Source organism: Tyto alba, unplaced genomic scaffold (genome assembly GCF_018691265.1).
Source record: "Tyto alba isolate M040663 unplaced genomic scaffold, T.alba_DEE_v4.0 Super-Scaffold_16, whole genome shotgun sequence".
Lineage (NCBI taxonomy): Eukaryota > Metazoa > Chordata > Aves > Strigiformes > Tytonidae > Tyto > Tyto alba.
Genome location: NW_024881278.1, coordinates 25,801,025 through 25,817,530, shown reverse-complemented (window position 1 = coordinate 25,817,530; position 16,506 = coordinate 25,801,025). Strand labels below are relative to the sequence as shown.

At 36.3% G+C, this 16,506-nt stretch overlaps 1 protein-coding gene across 2 annotated transcripts in view; it reads left to right on the top strand.

The window, feature by feature from the left end:
* The window catches only part of BABAM2 (BRISC and BRCA1 A complex member 2), a 174,149-nt gene that overhangs the window by 133,920 nt on the left and 23,723 nt on the right, over positions 1-16,506 (top strand). For both annotated transcript variants that reach the window (XM_042789267.1, XM_042789266.1), the window contains exon 10: positions 1,167-1,249. In XM_042789267.1, coding sequence (XP_042645201.1) covers positions 1,167-1,249 — 83 coding nt within the window. The remainder of the gene's footprint in view (positions 1-1,166; positions 1,250-16,506) is intronic.

Genomic DNA, 16,506 nt, shown 5'->3' with positions numbered 1-16,506 from the left:
AGGAGCCAGGCAGGACTGGGAAACCAGCTGCTCCCACCACTGAGAGCAGTATCTTGTCTCTCAAGAGAAAGGGCTGTTGGATTGTGTTGAATTCCTACAGTTAAAAGGTCCATGCCCTGGCATGATGACACATTAGCTTCACAAATCAACTAATCAGGGGTGCCTTGGCACTGTGCAGGGTAGGCACTTTAGTTCCCGACCTAAATCTTGACCTGAGCGAGAGTCCAGGAGCCAATGTGACAGCAACTGCCCAACCAGCAGTGCTTTACTTCATTGTGAGGAGCGGGTTTCTGCTTCCAAGTGGTGATGCAAAATGACGTGGATATTCAGGAGCCCTTCAGATCTCAGGTCTCTCAAGTGAGGGTAGGAAGACAGGTGGCTTGTAGCATGCACCCACATTTTATACAACTACAGATAGAGAACAATGACTTGAACTGGACTTATGAAGAGAGAGTTGATGCCAGCTCAGTCCTTATGAGAACAAGGTACTTCTTTTTCTTTTGAGAAAACCACAGTATAGAAATGACCCAGGTGTGCCTATGATTTTATTTCACTTGGCAAAGTGGTTCATGAGTCCTGATAGTGCTCGAGACTTTTAGAGAACACCGACTCCTGATGGTTGAAACTTTTAATCCATGTACTGAACAAGTCTTCCATATTTAGCTTTTTGTATGCTCTCATGCTTTGCTTTTTTTACATATACTCTTTTGAATTTTCAAATTTAAACTCTTATCAGCCTGCGCATTTTCAATTTTACCCTGTCACTTACTACAGAGTTAATAAATTATCTTAACCTGAGTAACATACAGGGAATTTGTGTGTGTACAGTTTTTTATCAATTTAGTACTGCAGATGCATTAGCAGGTCTCCTTTCATTCTAAAGTGTATTTATGTAAACTGGATATGGTCTTTCTTCAGATAAGAGATTCCGATACCACAGCATAAATAAAAAGATTATTAAGATTAAAAGCTCAAGCTAATTTTCATTTAGCTAGAAGATTGTAACTGTTCATAAATAAAGCAAATACTGGAAGTTTCTGAAGAAACAAACAGAAAACTCAATCCCTGCAATTACAGAATTTGCATATTTATAATTCAGTTTTAGAATGAATGGTAGGTAAAAATTGTATTCATTTTTTTGTTTGTTTTTTTTTTTTTGTTGATAGTGGTGTCGTGGAATATGATGCAGAAGGCTTCACAAAGCTTACTCTGTTGCTGATGTGGAAAGATTTTTGCTTCCTTGTTCACAGTGAGTAACACTTTGCCTCAGGCAAAAATGTCTATCCTCTTGAAGATACAAGTTCAGAAGGGAAAAAATACACTTACAGGAAACAATGTAAAAGTTTTAGCAGTTTTTATCCAGTGCTTAATGTATTTTGATGTAACCATAACAATTTGAAAACACAAATTCCTGATTGTATTTGGAGAAGGGGAGAGGATCCACACTGATAGTGGACTGCCTGCTTTACAGAATGCCAGAAACATGCTGGGAAGGTTTTCTGGTAATTTGATTTAAGATTGAATTCACAGTTGTAACTCATCCTTTCAGAAGTGTGAATAATAAGGAACAATGCTACCCATAACTTGTGAATACCTAAAATCTTCTGTAATTGTCAGGAAATAATGCCTTGATAGTGATAGTAAAGACACTTTAGTGTAAGGAACAGATATTAAGTGAGATATAATACTATATTGTCATTAGGAGCCAAAAGTTATTTCTACACTGAAACGATGTAGGAAAAACTGTCTAACAGTTTGCTACACTATGCAGCTAGATTTGCTGTCATTTGAAATTTTTAGACCAAGATAGTATTACTTTTAAAAGTATATTCTTAATTAAATAAATATATAGGAAATACTTCATGTTGAAATTACTAAGTGTGGCTTTCTTACTGTCTTATCCATGTTAACTTAGGTAGCAATTATGTTTTTCCCAATGGTAAGGTGAAATTCACCGATATCAAAGATATTTTGGTCTGGGAAAATTCAGTCATGTTACTCTTTATTTTTGATTGTTACACTTCTCATCTTTGTTTGAAATAATTACAATGCAATCTGGGCAGGTGCAACATTAGTCTTTGTTAACACTCTAGCACTGGAATATTTCAGATTGCAACATTTTTGATTGTGGGCTAGCTTTTCATGTGGAAAACTAATGATGTCTTAATGACATCACAGAAATTTGTCCCAGAGGTTTTAAAGCAAGAAGTGGGAATTGCCGTTGTTCAGAGGAGTCCTTCACCATGCGTTGTATTGGAGAACATAAAAAATGGTCTCACTGACCACTTTCCTTTTACCTAAGATTTTCACCTAAGATTTCCAGACAGTAATAACCATAAGATGTCCAGAAAACTGAAACCTGAAATTGAAAAACTTCCACCATATTAGTATGATTTCTGTTGTGGAAAAAAAAAAGAAATAAAGCTTATATTATTTTGAAAAATTGTCATTATTGCATCTTTACTTACTCTTCAACTCCAACTGAGAATTGGTCACTGGGCTGTTGCCTTCTATGAGATGATGCTTCTTTATGTACAACCTTCTTGAAGATTTCCTACCTTTCTTACTTCTTAATATGTTTGGCTTAATTTAGTAAGTGTTAAAATTCTTGTGGATTTGTTTTTTGCTGTGGGATAATATGACTTAAGTGTTGAAGCAGTCAGATTTCAGGGGAATCAAAATTCAAATTTCTGTTAAGTAACAGAGAAGGTTTAAACTGGGTAATAGTCACAGTGCTCAATTTAACTGGCACAAAAGCTACAATTATAACTGAATAGTTTATCACTATGTATTAACCCTGTGGCCTTAGAAATCATATAGTGGCTTAGCTGTGTAAGCCGTTGCATCACCCGCTTGTTGAACAATCCACTGCAAATACATTTATGTTCCATGCACAGAAGGATCTTGCAATGAAAGGACCAAAACCTGCACTTCATTTCCTGAGTGAAGTAATGTAGGCTTTCATCTCTTAACCACTGACATAACTATGTATATTATGGTTGAATATTTAGCAGGCATCTAATAAAATGTCTGGGAGAGATAGCCGTAAGTTTAAAACTGTTCTACTTTATATTTACTGTAGTATGTAAAGTATTCAGAGGAGTATAAATAGGTCAGTATACAGCAGGAACCATAGTAAATTTTACTGTCATCTTAATTTTAGCTTTAATTGAGATTGTGAGTTATATTCCTTTAAAAGACGCATTCAGAGATTTCAAAAATAATTTGGGGGCTTTTTTGCAACTATTTGCATTCAGTTATAAACTTGTTTGGAAACTAGGAAGCAAAACACATTAGAAGTAAAGGGAAATTACCTAGAACAGTTTTATGGAGTAAACTGAAACAAAAACAAGAGGAGGGAAATGAGAAAGTAGTTCTGAATTGCCAAAGCCCAGTAACTTCAGAAAAATTCCACTTGCTGAAAGAAAAAAAGATTTGTGCAGTAGTTACAGAATGAAAAGTCTACCCACTCTACCTTAAAACACAGAAGAGCTACCCAATTGCAAACTTAATCAGTAGATTAATGTAGCTGCTGAAGTTATTATATTAGATCAAAGAGCAGTCAAAGGAATTGTTGCTTTAGTGGTTTAGTTCTAAAAATAGATCAACTGCTTGCAAATATATGACAGAAGAAATAACATTCAGAGAAGTTCATGAATCAACATAGAAGAGGAAATGGTTAATCAGGCTTATTGCTTTTGATACTGATACTGTTTATGAGTAAGTTTCAGTATGAAGCTTTGTAAGTGAACTTCAATATACTACTGATTTATTTCTCTTCTTGTTTATAAATCAGCTATCATTAGTTTTCGGAGACAGATATTTCTTCATATTCTTGTTCCTCTATATAGTGTGTGTATTTGTACCCTATATAAATATAAGGGTACAAATATAAGTGCACATTTAAGAATTAAGTATCGTTATTGGTATGGACACAAGAATAGGACTCCAAAGCAACCTGTATATAGGCTTCTCAAAGATTAATTTTTATCTTATGAGATTTTTAGGTTATCAGAACAAAGGAGATTGACAGTAGTTGGACCAGTTGCAATACCAAATGAAACACTGCTTATGTTACTGCTTATTTGTTTAAGACATCTTGAAAAGGTCAGATATTAAACTAAAAAAGTTTGGTTTCATTGAACAATATTTCAGGGGATGGAGAATGTTGGAAGCTGCCAGAATTTGTATATTAAGTTTGTATGGGATCTCAGACTTAGGTGAAGTTAGTGGGAACGCTTGCTGCCAACTGACCTTGGCTAACAAAAGAATTTCAGCTTCTGTGTTGGGTAGTACTAGTGACCCAAGAGATCCAAAGTGCTGGTCAAGTAAAAGCTAAAGTTTAATTAACGAGTGCTGTGGGATCACAAACTGAAGTAGCTTTTTGTCCATCTTCTTACCTATCTGTGCAGTTATGTGGTTACCTCTGTCAGAAAACAGATCAGAAATAAGCAGCATCTTGTCAGGAAGGAGGTTTTTACACAGGGGTGAGAAGCAAACAAGGAGCCTAGAGCATTAACTGGGTTACGGGAGGTTATACCTATGAGTATCAGGCTTTGGGTGGACACCTGCTTCTGGATTCAGGGTTTCTTGGTGGAAGTCATCAGTGACAGCTTCTGATGCTTTCTGGTTTGTATATTGCTATCTGAACACGTTTGTCAGCAGAACAATTTGTGCCAATGCAGTCATTCACACAAGCCTCTTCTGGATCAGGATTAGCACATCTGTCCACAGCCTCAGAAAGCAGCTTGGAAAATAAAGACACAAAGAATTTTTGGTAGCCATTTTTGTCAGATGAAGATTGGGAGGAGGGGGGAAAAAAAAAAAGGACATTTTAGGGAAAAATATTGGTAGCTGGGAAGACAAGTTTACACTACTGTGCAAAGAAAGTGCAGTTCATTCCAGTAGTGTTCAGAGGAAGAGGAATGTGTGGCCACTCACTGTAAATAAACAAAATTACGCTGAAGTCGTTTGTTTTATAGTTCCCTTCCCAAGCATAAATAACTCATTAGGCTTCAGATACTGTTTGAATCATTCAGTAGAGCAACAATAATCCTTAGAATTTAGGTAAATGTTAATTTTTCAGGCACCTTGTGTAGTTTAAGATGTTACCTGCCCTTTAAAGGAGATTGCCCTACCTCTGAAAAGTCAACAGAACAGAGCTAATGAGCATTCATCAGCCCCTTCATCTAGTCCTCCTGCAGCTGTTTAAATAAACAAGTTAGACTTTGTGGTAATAAATGTCTAGCAAGGAGGTTTGGTAAAGTCTTAAATGGAAGATTTTTTACTTGAACATGTGTCTGATCACTTAGAGTTTGCAAGTTGGGATTAGGAGAGATTATGTGAGAAGGAAAAAGTATTTTCTTCCATCTAAGATTGTACTTATTGTTCTTTTTGAAATCGCTTCTGCAGATTCCTATTTGAAAAATCACATGCCTACCATAATAACTCCACAGTCACTGAGATAATAAAAATGTTTCAGAAATATTTGTTTGTCTGAGCAATTTGAAACACAGAACATGAGACTGTTTCATGTAAACATTCCCATAAATACTTCAATAAACCTTTATCTACCTATAATTCTGGCCGTAGAGCCCTCTCTGTTATATAGGATCTATAGATCTTGTTAAATGTAAATATGAGAAACAGCTAGTGTTTGTTGTTTGATACAATATTTAATGCGTTTGGAATATGCTCAATGACTCCTGTGTGCTATGAATAACCATTTCGGTGGGGTTGGTAGTTTTCAGAGACACATTTTTTCACTTTTCTGTCATGTAAGATTTGCTCACATACCTTTTGGAAGATGAAAAGAAGACAGCCTTCAAGAGTTGCTTTTCTTCATCAGTATCAGTACCTGACAGTCATCACAATTAGCACTTAAAATTCCAGGAAAATAGTCTTTGAAGGAAATTCAGATTGAATTGGCTCTACTTCTTCATGGAAGTTAGCCTGATTGTGAAAGAGAAACCTCTTCAAGAAAAGATATGGAAAAATAAACTGTTGTCTGCCCCAGTCGTTTCCTGAAAAAGGACCAAGTGTTGAGTGGAATATGTACATTACATTGCTTCTGTGAGCTTTTATCTAAGGAGGTGTTTTGACTTCCTTGCATAGTGCTTTTATTCTTCTCATTGTTCCTTAAATGAAAACAGGAATTTATGACTCTCTGAAAATTAAGAGAAAAGGAAAAAAGAGAGAACATGACAATGTGAATAACAAGTTATAGGAAAATAGTGATGTCTGGTAGTGTCAGGAAAGCAGGATGGTTCAGCAGAAATGTCAAGCATAAAATAAATGTCTTAGCAGTCCAGTATGAGAAGTTCAACACTGATCAAAGAAGTCTGCAAAGATTGTATAGGGATGTCATTTTGTTCTTAAATGAGAAACGGGATTAACAAAGCCCCAGTGATGTAAAACTGGCTGGCAGAAGTCAAAAGCCATTTGGATTTAATGCTTGGGAGTAATTTTTTAACTGTTCAGCAAGCAGATAAATGCCTCCACAGGGCGGTCTTTTCCTCTGACTCTCGACGCTTTTAGCTGGTACCATATATTTCTTTGAATCTGGTCTTACAAGTTCCTGAGCACAGGTCATTCTGCCTCCAGCAAAATATACCGAGTAGAGGGGGTCTCTTCAAAACTTTATATGTTGTTTTAATCACCACAAAACAAAGCATTCTCTGACATTTCCTGTGTAGTGAGGTGCATATCACTTAACTGAAGTCAGTGAAAGCTGCAGATAAACTGCAGTGCTGTGGATCAGGTGCACAGTTATGCACTTAACTAGGCATAGGAAGGGTCTAATCCCAGGACTGAATTACAGCATTTGGAAAAGAAATTTATCTTTTACTGATCATTTTCTCTGTTGCATGTTTTTGCCCTTTGTTTCTAAGGCACAATGCCAACCAGATTTAGTTTGAAATTTGTATTGAAAGCCAGTAATTTAATTTTTGTTATTAAGAGTACATTAAACATTGTGTTCCTTTGATTCCACCCTGGGTATTTACTTGTACATGAGCTGAATGAGATTTTCTGTATTTAGATATTCATAATAGATAGAAGTGAACCTGAAAACAGAGGTTTTCTTTTCCTCTTTTTCTGTTTCTCTGTGTTCATTTTATAATCATGTCACTCACTATAAACTAGTTTTAGGTTCATATTTTAAGTTCTGCTAAAAAGGGAGTAGGGTCACAAAGTGGTTCATAAAACTTGATATGAACAGCAACAAACAGGAAACAACTGTTGTGGTAAGAATTAGGTTTTACAAATATTTTATGATGACCTTATGTGCGTGGACTGGCAAAGTATTTTTAAGTGTCACTTTGGTGTGGATATTGCCTTTTTAATTTCTGAGGAACACATATATTTGCCATACCTTTCAAACTGTAGTATATTGCTGTGGACATTAATTGATGTTCTTCCAGGAGCTATGAGCACTTTAACAAATGGACTGAAGGGTTTTGTAATAACTTATAAAATTGTACTTTTCAGAAAAGAGAACTATTGCTTTTTTGTATCTAATAGATATATTTAGAGTACTACTACTGTGTGCCCAAGTGTATGGCAGATAACTAATAAATTCTCAGAAAAGATACCTGAGATAGGGAAGTGATATAATCCTATTTTATCTGCTCAATTTTTGAAAAAAAGCAATTAGGTCACAAAGAGTCACTGACAGAACTGGGACTTGAGTACAGATCATGGTACTTTTGCTTCTTACTCTGCCTTGTGTCTGCACATTTTGACATCTCATATGGCATTCACAGGTAGTTTTTCTCTAAGGTGAGAACTATATTAAAGGTGTGAGATACAGCAAGTTGAAAATTGCTCATAGTAGCAAGTAGAAAGCAAATATTTTGCTTTCAGTTTGGAAAGCAGATGATGAGCATGGGTTTCATAGGGATCAGTCTTGGGTTCAGTGCCAAGCAATGCTTTCAGGAAAAAAACAGGGTCATACAGAATGACACATGATTATTAAGAGTTACGACATTTCTAGTAATAAGACCTGCATCAGGAAAGAAAAATTTTCTTAATCTTTCTTCCCTATCTTCTTCCTCTTTCTCCTCAATGATAATTGCTTTGTCATCAAAGTAAACTTTTTCTAAGAATTCATACGTAACACAGCAATAGCATACAAAGGCAACTCCTGCATGCCTTTTATGAAATAGATAAATATAATTTACTTTTGAATAATAATAATAAGTACACCTTGGTTTAGAGATGGAACTGATCAAAAAGATGCTTAAATGTCTAAATGAGGGAAGGAGGGAGTGCTTAAATTGTTTTTTTATCTCTTCTGTCACCAGTTCCCTTGCCCCATTCAGCAGCAGGTCCCACATTTTCCCTGGTCTTCCTTTTGCTGTTGCTGTTCTTGTAGCAGCCTATCATGTTGTCCTTAACTCCCCTTGCTAGATTCAACTCCAAGCTTTGACATTCCCAACCGGGTCTCTGCATGTTCAGAGAGTATCCATATCTCATGTGCTTCCTCTTTATGTTTGAGCTTCATCAGGAGCATCTTGTTCACCCGTGTAGGCCTCCTGTTACTATTGCTTGACTTTCTGCTCATTAGGATGGCCCATTCTTGAGCTTGGAGGAGGTGATGATGGACCCCTCTTCCCTCCAGGACCATTACCCCATAGGATTCTTCCATGGGAGGAGAAAGATTCCTTAACAGCCCAAAGTCTGCTTCCTGAAGCTTAGGGCTGTGATCTTGCTACTTGTCTTGCTTCATCCTTAAATGGAGCATTCACAAGAGAGCACCAAAAATGGCTGGTAGATTAGAAAGCGTGGCTTCAAATAATATGTTCCACAAACTAGTTCTTTAGGTGATGAAAAAGTGATAGAAGGATAAGCCTTTAGAACTGTGAAGGGTGACTTCAAGGATGAAAGTGATAAATTGTAATGTTCAGGAGTGGGAAGAGTAGATTTGAGTTTAGCTTTAAAAGTATCTGGAGTGGCTTAGTTGGCTAGTTGAGTCAGGCAAGATTACACTGTGTAGTGATTTGAAAGCTGGAAGCCCACATGGAGCAGAACTTGAAAGAACAGGATAGCATGTGTCAGCAAAGGGTCCTTTTATGTTAGCAAAAGGTCCCCTTGACCTGCAGGATAATGTCATGATGATCACAGATGAAAATGAAATAAATCAGTTTCCTTTCAAATCCCAGGCAGCATTTAAAACAGGAAAAATAAGTTACTTGCAAGCCTCATGAGCTTAATAAAGTGTCAGTGAAAGAAGACAGTTTTTGCACAGCTGCTTTTCAGGTAAAAACATGCTTTAGAAATCTTCCTGTCCTGCTGGAAAGTAACATAAAACTTCTCAGTGTTTAGCAGTGCATCCTAACTGGGAAAGCAGAGAAAATTTTTTTGCCTTTTTTCCACCAGTTACATGCAATGGTCACCAGCCTGTGCCAAAAAGGGGCACAGCTTGCTTTTTATGCCCATAACAACTGCAACTGTATGTAAAGTATAAGCTTCAAACAATTCAGATGGAGAAGCAGCAGCTTTTAGTAGCATCAATCTCATCAGCACTTAGAGAAGTTACTATAGAAACTGTTACAGCAGAAACAATAAAAGGAAATAAAAACGGAAGGGGGAGGGAATAAAGATCTTTGAGAATTTGAGGTAAAAATAAAGTGAAATGGATGTCAGTAGCTGAAGCTAGTGAGGTAAAAATGAAAAGCCTTTCTCTAAATTAAAATAATGGTTACAGAAATTAGAGAAGAAAAAGACATGTGAGACCATTATGCCATTTCTTTGGGCTCAATATAGGATTATGAGATATTCCATGAGATATTTTTAGGAAGTAGTCCAGTCTTGCTGTAAAAGTCCAAAAAGTATGACATAACTGAGGTGGGTGATAACACTTCAAAGCAAGAAGACATTATAAGGCAGTTTTGGGGTTAAGTTACATCACTTTTTCGTGATCTTTGACCACATAGCTGGAAACTGCTTGAATAATATCTTGATTAGATCTGATACTTAGTTCCTCTGTAAGACTAAACAAAGAATTAGATACTCAGTCTGCAGCACATGACTGTAACTTGAGGTATTTAAACTATTTTTGTCACTTTTTTAAAAAAACGCTGGTTTTGTATGAAGGATAGGGTACTTAAAAAGAAAGATACAGGTTATGATAAAGACATGGGATATTTTTACAACCGTATCATCTGCCTATGTTGAAAGAAAATCAAAACAATAGTAATCATATATCTAGTTGCCACTGGTGCCTAAACTATACTGTAGTTTCCATTATCAGTGGAATGAGAAACATAAAATAGATACAGCAGTGTTATGCAGTCCTCTTCAAATAAAAATGGATTACATACTTTATATTTAAAAAAAAAAAAAAAAGGACAAAACAACTAACAAACCAAAGAAAACTAAGTGATAAATTTATTCTAGTCTCATTGAAATCCACAAGTAAACAAATCCACTCTCTGTCATATGTCATAATAGTTTAATCCATCAAATTTCATTGTTTCCATTCTTCAGAAATATTTAAGGGCTGTCTAAGAGTGCTGGAATTAAAAGTAACCACTTCTGTATCTGAGAATTTGAAGTTGGCCATTCCTATGGGTCTGATGTTGTCATAAGACACATTGGGGAAAGGGACATACTGTTGGTGCAAAAATTTTGAAATAAAGAACCAATTCTTGTTTCAAATGTAACTTGGACTGACAATAAGTGAAAGTCATTCCTGTCCAATTAAAAAAAGAAGAAGGAAAAAATAAGGAAAATTAGATTCCTTTTAAGTATTCCTTAATGTCACAATGAACATCACTGAAGTTACTGAAAACTGAGCATTTGCCAGCACTTTGAATAACTGCTGTCAGCCAACTCGTGTTCTGGGTGTAATGCGTTAAACATGTGCTAAAGAAAAGGTTCCTCAGCCATTTTTCTACTTTCTTATCCCAGCTGAATTTTTACTAATGACCTTCTAATAACCATATCTTTTAAACATCTCAGTGGGCTCCCTTCCCATTCTTGAATACTGTACTTGCTGACAAAGGTCAAGAAGATCTTGTGTTGTTGAGGTTCAGTCATTATACAGATGCAGTTACAGGACTGGCTCCTTAGTGAGTTGCTCTGTTGCGAGACCCATTTCCCAGTACAAAACAAGGAGCTGTGAATTTCATCTATTCACATAAATTGTCATAATTCCAAATATTGCCATTTTTCTGTTATAATAGTCACATTTCAATGTTTATTTTCCATTGTGTAGTATTGTACATTCAGCTGATACATAACAGATGCAGTTAAGAAAAAAAGAAGTTGTTTCTTTTTTTCATAGTATTTACATGTATTTTCATAGTATTTATTTGGAAGTATCTTATATGTAAGTCATCTTACTCATTTATTATACAAGTGTTCACTTTGCCAATGGGGTGGATATTTCCCATAGCAAGGGCAGAGTTAATTATTTCAAAACCAGCTGTGATTACCAACACACCCAAAGTGCCATAAGTGTCTCAGCTAAAATTCCATAAACAGTTTTTCATTTCACATTTGAAATTTTGAAATGTTGATTTCAAAATAACATCTTCCTGCAAATAACCTGTTTTTTCTCCAGAAGGGATGTTAGCCATAATAATATTTAACAAAGTCAAATTGCTATGACTGTTCTCTGTTAACCTAAAGTCCCACACTAATGCCATTGATATGTTATTTGTCATCCTTGCTCTCTCATTCTTGCAGGACTACATCATCACATGCTAAAGCAGGATAGCTGTGGCATTTTGTAATTCTCTGTGTGTTTGAGCCAAATTCACCCTTTCATTTTTTGCCAGTAGAATGTAGGCTAAAGGCCTTTAGCACAGAAGAGTCGAGGAAAGATTCACTATGCAAAACAGCCTGAAATCCTGCCCTGCAGTGATTTGTGCTAGCCACTACAGTCCCCAAAATGCTTGTGGCTGAATCTGTTCGGCTTTCTCAGCAAGTACAGTGATCAATATGAGTCCTGAAAGGCCTTCTGTATTGGAGTTTCTGTGTAAAAAGTGAAGATAGCTGTTTTCCCTTGAACTTAGGTGAAGATTTTTCACCCATCATACAGGCTGTCTGGAATAGCTTTCTCATTGGAGAAGTCATGTCAGAAAACCTACAAGAAAATTTATTTTTAAAATAGATCTTGATAGGTGTGTAAGAGCATTATATAATATGGTATCTGTGTTACCACTGAGTTGAATTGTAAATCCACACGGATCTCATCCACATTAACACATCATGAAAACTGGAGAGCTCTGAGTTCAAGGAACTTATCAGTCTGAGGCAGTGCATTCAAATCCACAAGTTGTTTTTCCCAGCAGTGTGAGCTCAGTTGCAAGTAAAGGCATAGAGAATGTGAAATTTGGTGAACCAAAAAAAGAACAAGCAAAAAAGATGATGAATATATACTAATAAGAGTCAGTTCTGGAGCCTGGAATATGTGTTTCCTGTTTCCATGACTGACTTCATCAGAAGTACTTGAATGCAGAGGGAGTCTCTGGCCAAAGTTGGATGATAAGTAAGGAGTGAGTCAGGGGATTTTGGGAAGAGAACAGATAGTGTCAGGATAAGATTGTTCAATGTTCTCTGGAGATTGGGGTTTAGCACATCTTTCCTGTATCCTTTTTGTTTTTCTGGTGAAATAATTTAAACAAAACTTTTCACATGTCCAGTAATCACTGATTCTGAAGTACCTAGTACAGCAGCCAACATTGGAAGGGTTGTGTTTGGCTATATGAAGTATTATCTGCTATTACAACTCAGAATTGTGTCCGATGGGCTGGCACTTGGCTTTAGTAGACAAGCTGACTATCCTTTCCTTGTTCCTTCATTCCCAGTCTGGAATCCCTAAATAGCCTCTCAACTCACAAATTAAGGTTGTGCAGGCAATGAAATCTTGTGGAAGTGGAAATCTCGGCAGTAAAATATCCAGATCAGCCAATGTTCATGAATGCGAAACAAATTATAGGTGCAATAAACTGCAGCAGAATCAAGAATCCAGAAGGTTAATAAGATAACCAGTATATTATCATCCAAGCATTCAAATGGTGTGTAACATTCAGTGAGTAAATGTTGACTTCTGTGAAGACAAATACCTAGATTTATACAGTGCCATACAAAGGATGGATAAACCTTTTCTCTAGAACAGGGGAACAGCACATGGAAAATTTTCTAAATATTACCATCTAAACACTTTGAAATATTTGTATGGTCAGCTTGCATTTCAAGCATGGTTTTGTTTTGCCTTCTCTCCAATACTCAAAGGCAGGGAGGAGAGCACTGTGGTAAACCTGCCTTTTTCTTCTGAACATTTTTCTTTCAGAAACCCCATAGCAGCACCAGTATATGCTTTTGCCGAGATACCCCTTACACATTTCAAACCTTGTTTGAAAAGCTATAAAATTAGATGCCAAAGATGTTATTTTAAAGTTAATAAGACATTTAAAACCAACTTTGTAGTTGTTGACATAAGCTTAACAAATTAGATAACCTGTTCCTCATCTCAGATAGTTGTTCTTTAAGAAAATAAAAAATTAAACCTTACTGATTCATTGCAGGGTTTTTAGTTATTAATGAATTGGGATTTTGGCTTTAGGATAACTATGGTTTGAATATATGTACACATTAAATGCTAACTAAGTCAAGAGAAGCAAATTTGTGTGTTGCTTCTCGATAGTTTCTTATGTTTCAAAAAGAGAGCAACTTCAACTATTTATAAACTGTAATTAAGTTTCTTTACAACATGACTCATTCTCAACAAGCAAGTCGTTTTTCTTTTGCTTTCCTATGAACTGTGTGGGAAAATTAGGGTTCAATCACTGAAGAATTTACTCAATGCTTAATTACCCAAAACAGCCTTCCAAATTCTGCTCATGTAGAGCTTTCATAAAGACATGATTTTCCCCACACTATGGCTTTCTAAAACTTTACTTTTAGAAAATGATCTGTAAATTGTAACATAGGAGAAAGCAGTGTTTTAGTATGGTGTTGGCTTCTTTCTCCCGTCTGCTTCTTTGAGCTCCTCTTATATTAACAGTGTGATGCTTAGGAAAGCCAAAGTAAGAAATCATCAGGATTAAATTACTTTCAGCATGGAACTGAATTAGAAAGCTTTACTTTCCTGAATGAGCTAATTGTTTAAATTTTCCAAAGGAAAATGTTTCTATTTCTGTGTGAGAAGGGGCAAATGGGACTTCCTCTGACATAATTTTCATCTTAAATCTGAGTTTGACAGCAAGATTTTTACCTTCATAACCAAATATTAGTGCTTAACTGCATGACTTGTATAAGCTTGCTAGTTGAAGTGACTCACTTACGTAGATGAAGTTATTTTTAGGGAGATAATTTGCACTGTTTAGAAGAGAGGAAAAAAGGGAGAGAGAGTCCTACTAAGAGCTAGATCCCTCATTATAGTTTACAGAGCTCATGAACCCAGCATCCAAGCAAAAGATGACTAAGCAAGGGGTCTATTGGTACTTTCAGGAATTTACAGACATGAGTCATCTGCTTATTTTCTGCAGACATATCACCAGGGTACTTTGTGAGTCAGCTGTTATTTGGAAATAGTACTTGTATTCAATGTGAATACGTTTTTGTAGTTCTTAGTCAACTAGCATGCCAAACCAAAGCGGGCTTTTATAGTTTGCCTAGTTCAGGTGTTGATTTACAAAAGCAGTGCGTTGTTTTTAACTATGATGCATTTTTCATAACAAAGTGTAAATGTTGTCTGGGATGTAATTATGATAACACCTTTGCCACTTTACATATCATATAAAGGCAGATCTGATGTTTTATTAATGCACAGATTGAGTCAGATTGCCTATACGACCAGGTAAAAAGAAGGATTAGCATCCTATGTGACTATGAGCAGAATTTGACCTTTTATCATCAAAGCACCTCGCTAAAGTTGATTACCAGTGGTATTTGCTTATTTTTCACGTACAATGAAATGTTTCACCTCAAATCCAAGCGTTCTGTGCACTCAGAGTCAGTGGACGGGCATCCACTGTGACGGAAGTGAGTTCTTGCCTTCCCTTCCTACTGCTGAAATAATAGCTGGCTACCTTGAGATATGTATAACACTTTACAACTCAAGGCTATTTCCTGTTTACTGGTCTTTTAGGTGTGGTTGTGTTCCAGAATTAGGGACAGGTTTTTTTACTTGGTCTGGACTCCTCTCACACCTTGTATTGAGGAAACACTTGGGTTAGAAAAATGGGAGTTGGGTGATTTTAGGTGAAGGGTAGTGTTAGAAATCAAAGGCAAGTCAGATTTTTCAAAACTCTACTTGCAGTTCAGAGTGATACTGTCCAGATGTGGGATGCACAATTTTAAATCTAATTTGATTATCTGATTTAACAGTTTATAATGTAAGTAATTCCTGAAAAATCCTATACAGGTTTTAGTTAAGAGAAGAAAATGTTTTCTGTTATGTTTTGGTGGTACCTTTGTTGGAAGAGTATTTTTATAATAGAAAGGCTTCTCATAACAAATGGAAGTGCCTCTGTAGTGAAAGCAATATCTTGATTATCCATTTAAACAGTGTTTCTAGTGCTGGATACTTTCTCTTAAGTGCAAACCTTTAGTTTTAGGTAACAGGAAGAAAACTGCTGCTTGCCCCCATTATGTAGACAGAGGTTTTCAAGGAAAGTTAATGAAAGTTAGAAATTCTCAAGTAAAGAGTTAAAGACTAAACTATTACTCAAGTGGTTTTTCTAAAGATCATTATTCCTTTCATACGGTGATAAAATACACAAGTATACAGAGTAGTTTTCCTTTAAGGAGTTGGTACTTAAGAAGGAAAAAGATGCACTAGAAGAACAGAGTTTAAGCACTCAGAGCTGAAGTAGTATATTTATAATGTTAAAACAGAGAGCCTGTCTCCTTGCTTCATACTCTTTTCCACGGTGAAGTCCTACAGGGGTTGTGGCACATGTACAGTCTGCGAGGCGAGGAGACGGTGTGCTTGTTGATAAATGGCCTCAATACACCAATGTTTTTCAGGATGGTTATTTAATAATCATGTTATAAAGAGGAATTTGACAGAACAATCTTTGAATCTAACCTTTGTTACCGCAGTGATCTGCCCTCAAATTAGCAGAACTCTGCCCATGTCATTACTGCTTAAATATCTGCTGGAAGCTGCCGTGTGAGCTGAGTCACCAGGACTCCGGGAGTTATCACGTGTAGCTCCGACACTGGGTCATGAACTGAGAAATGCTGTCGTCTACAGTGATTTGTTGTATTTTGAGACTACGGCAGGAATATCACATTCAGTTTTGTGTACTTCGCAGCTACAAAAGGTTTTACTCATAAAGTTTGGATGGCAATTTAGGGAAAAGGGAGCTATGGTGTGGCTGATGGACGTCCAAGGATTCAGGCATGATTAGAAAAACTGAAAAATGAAGGGACTAGCAGGCTGATAGCATGGGATTTGGAATAATAAAACCTGTCTTACACTGATACCTCAGTCTACAAGCAGAGATTTCAAAGGCAGTGATGGAATCTCTGCTCCATGAAGTATTTAAA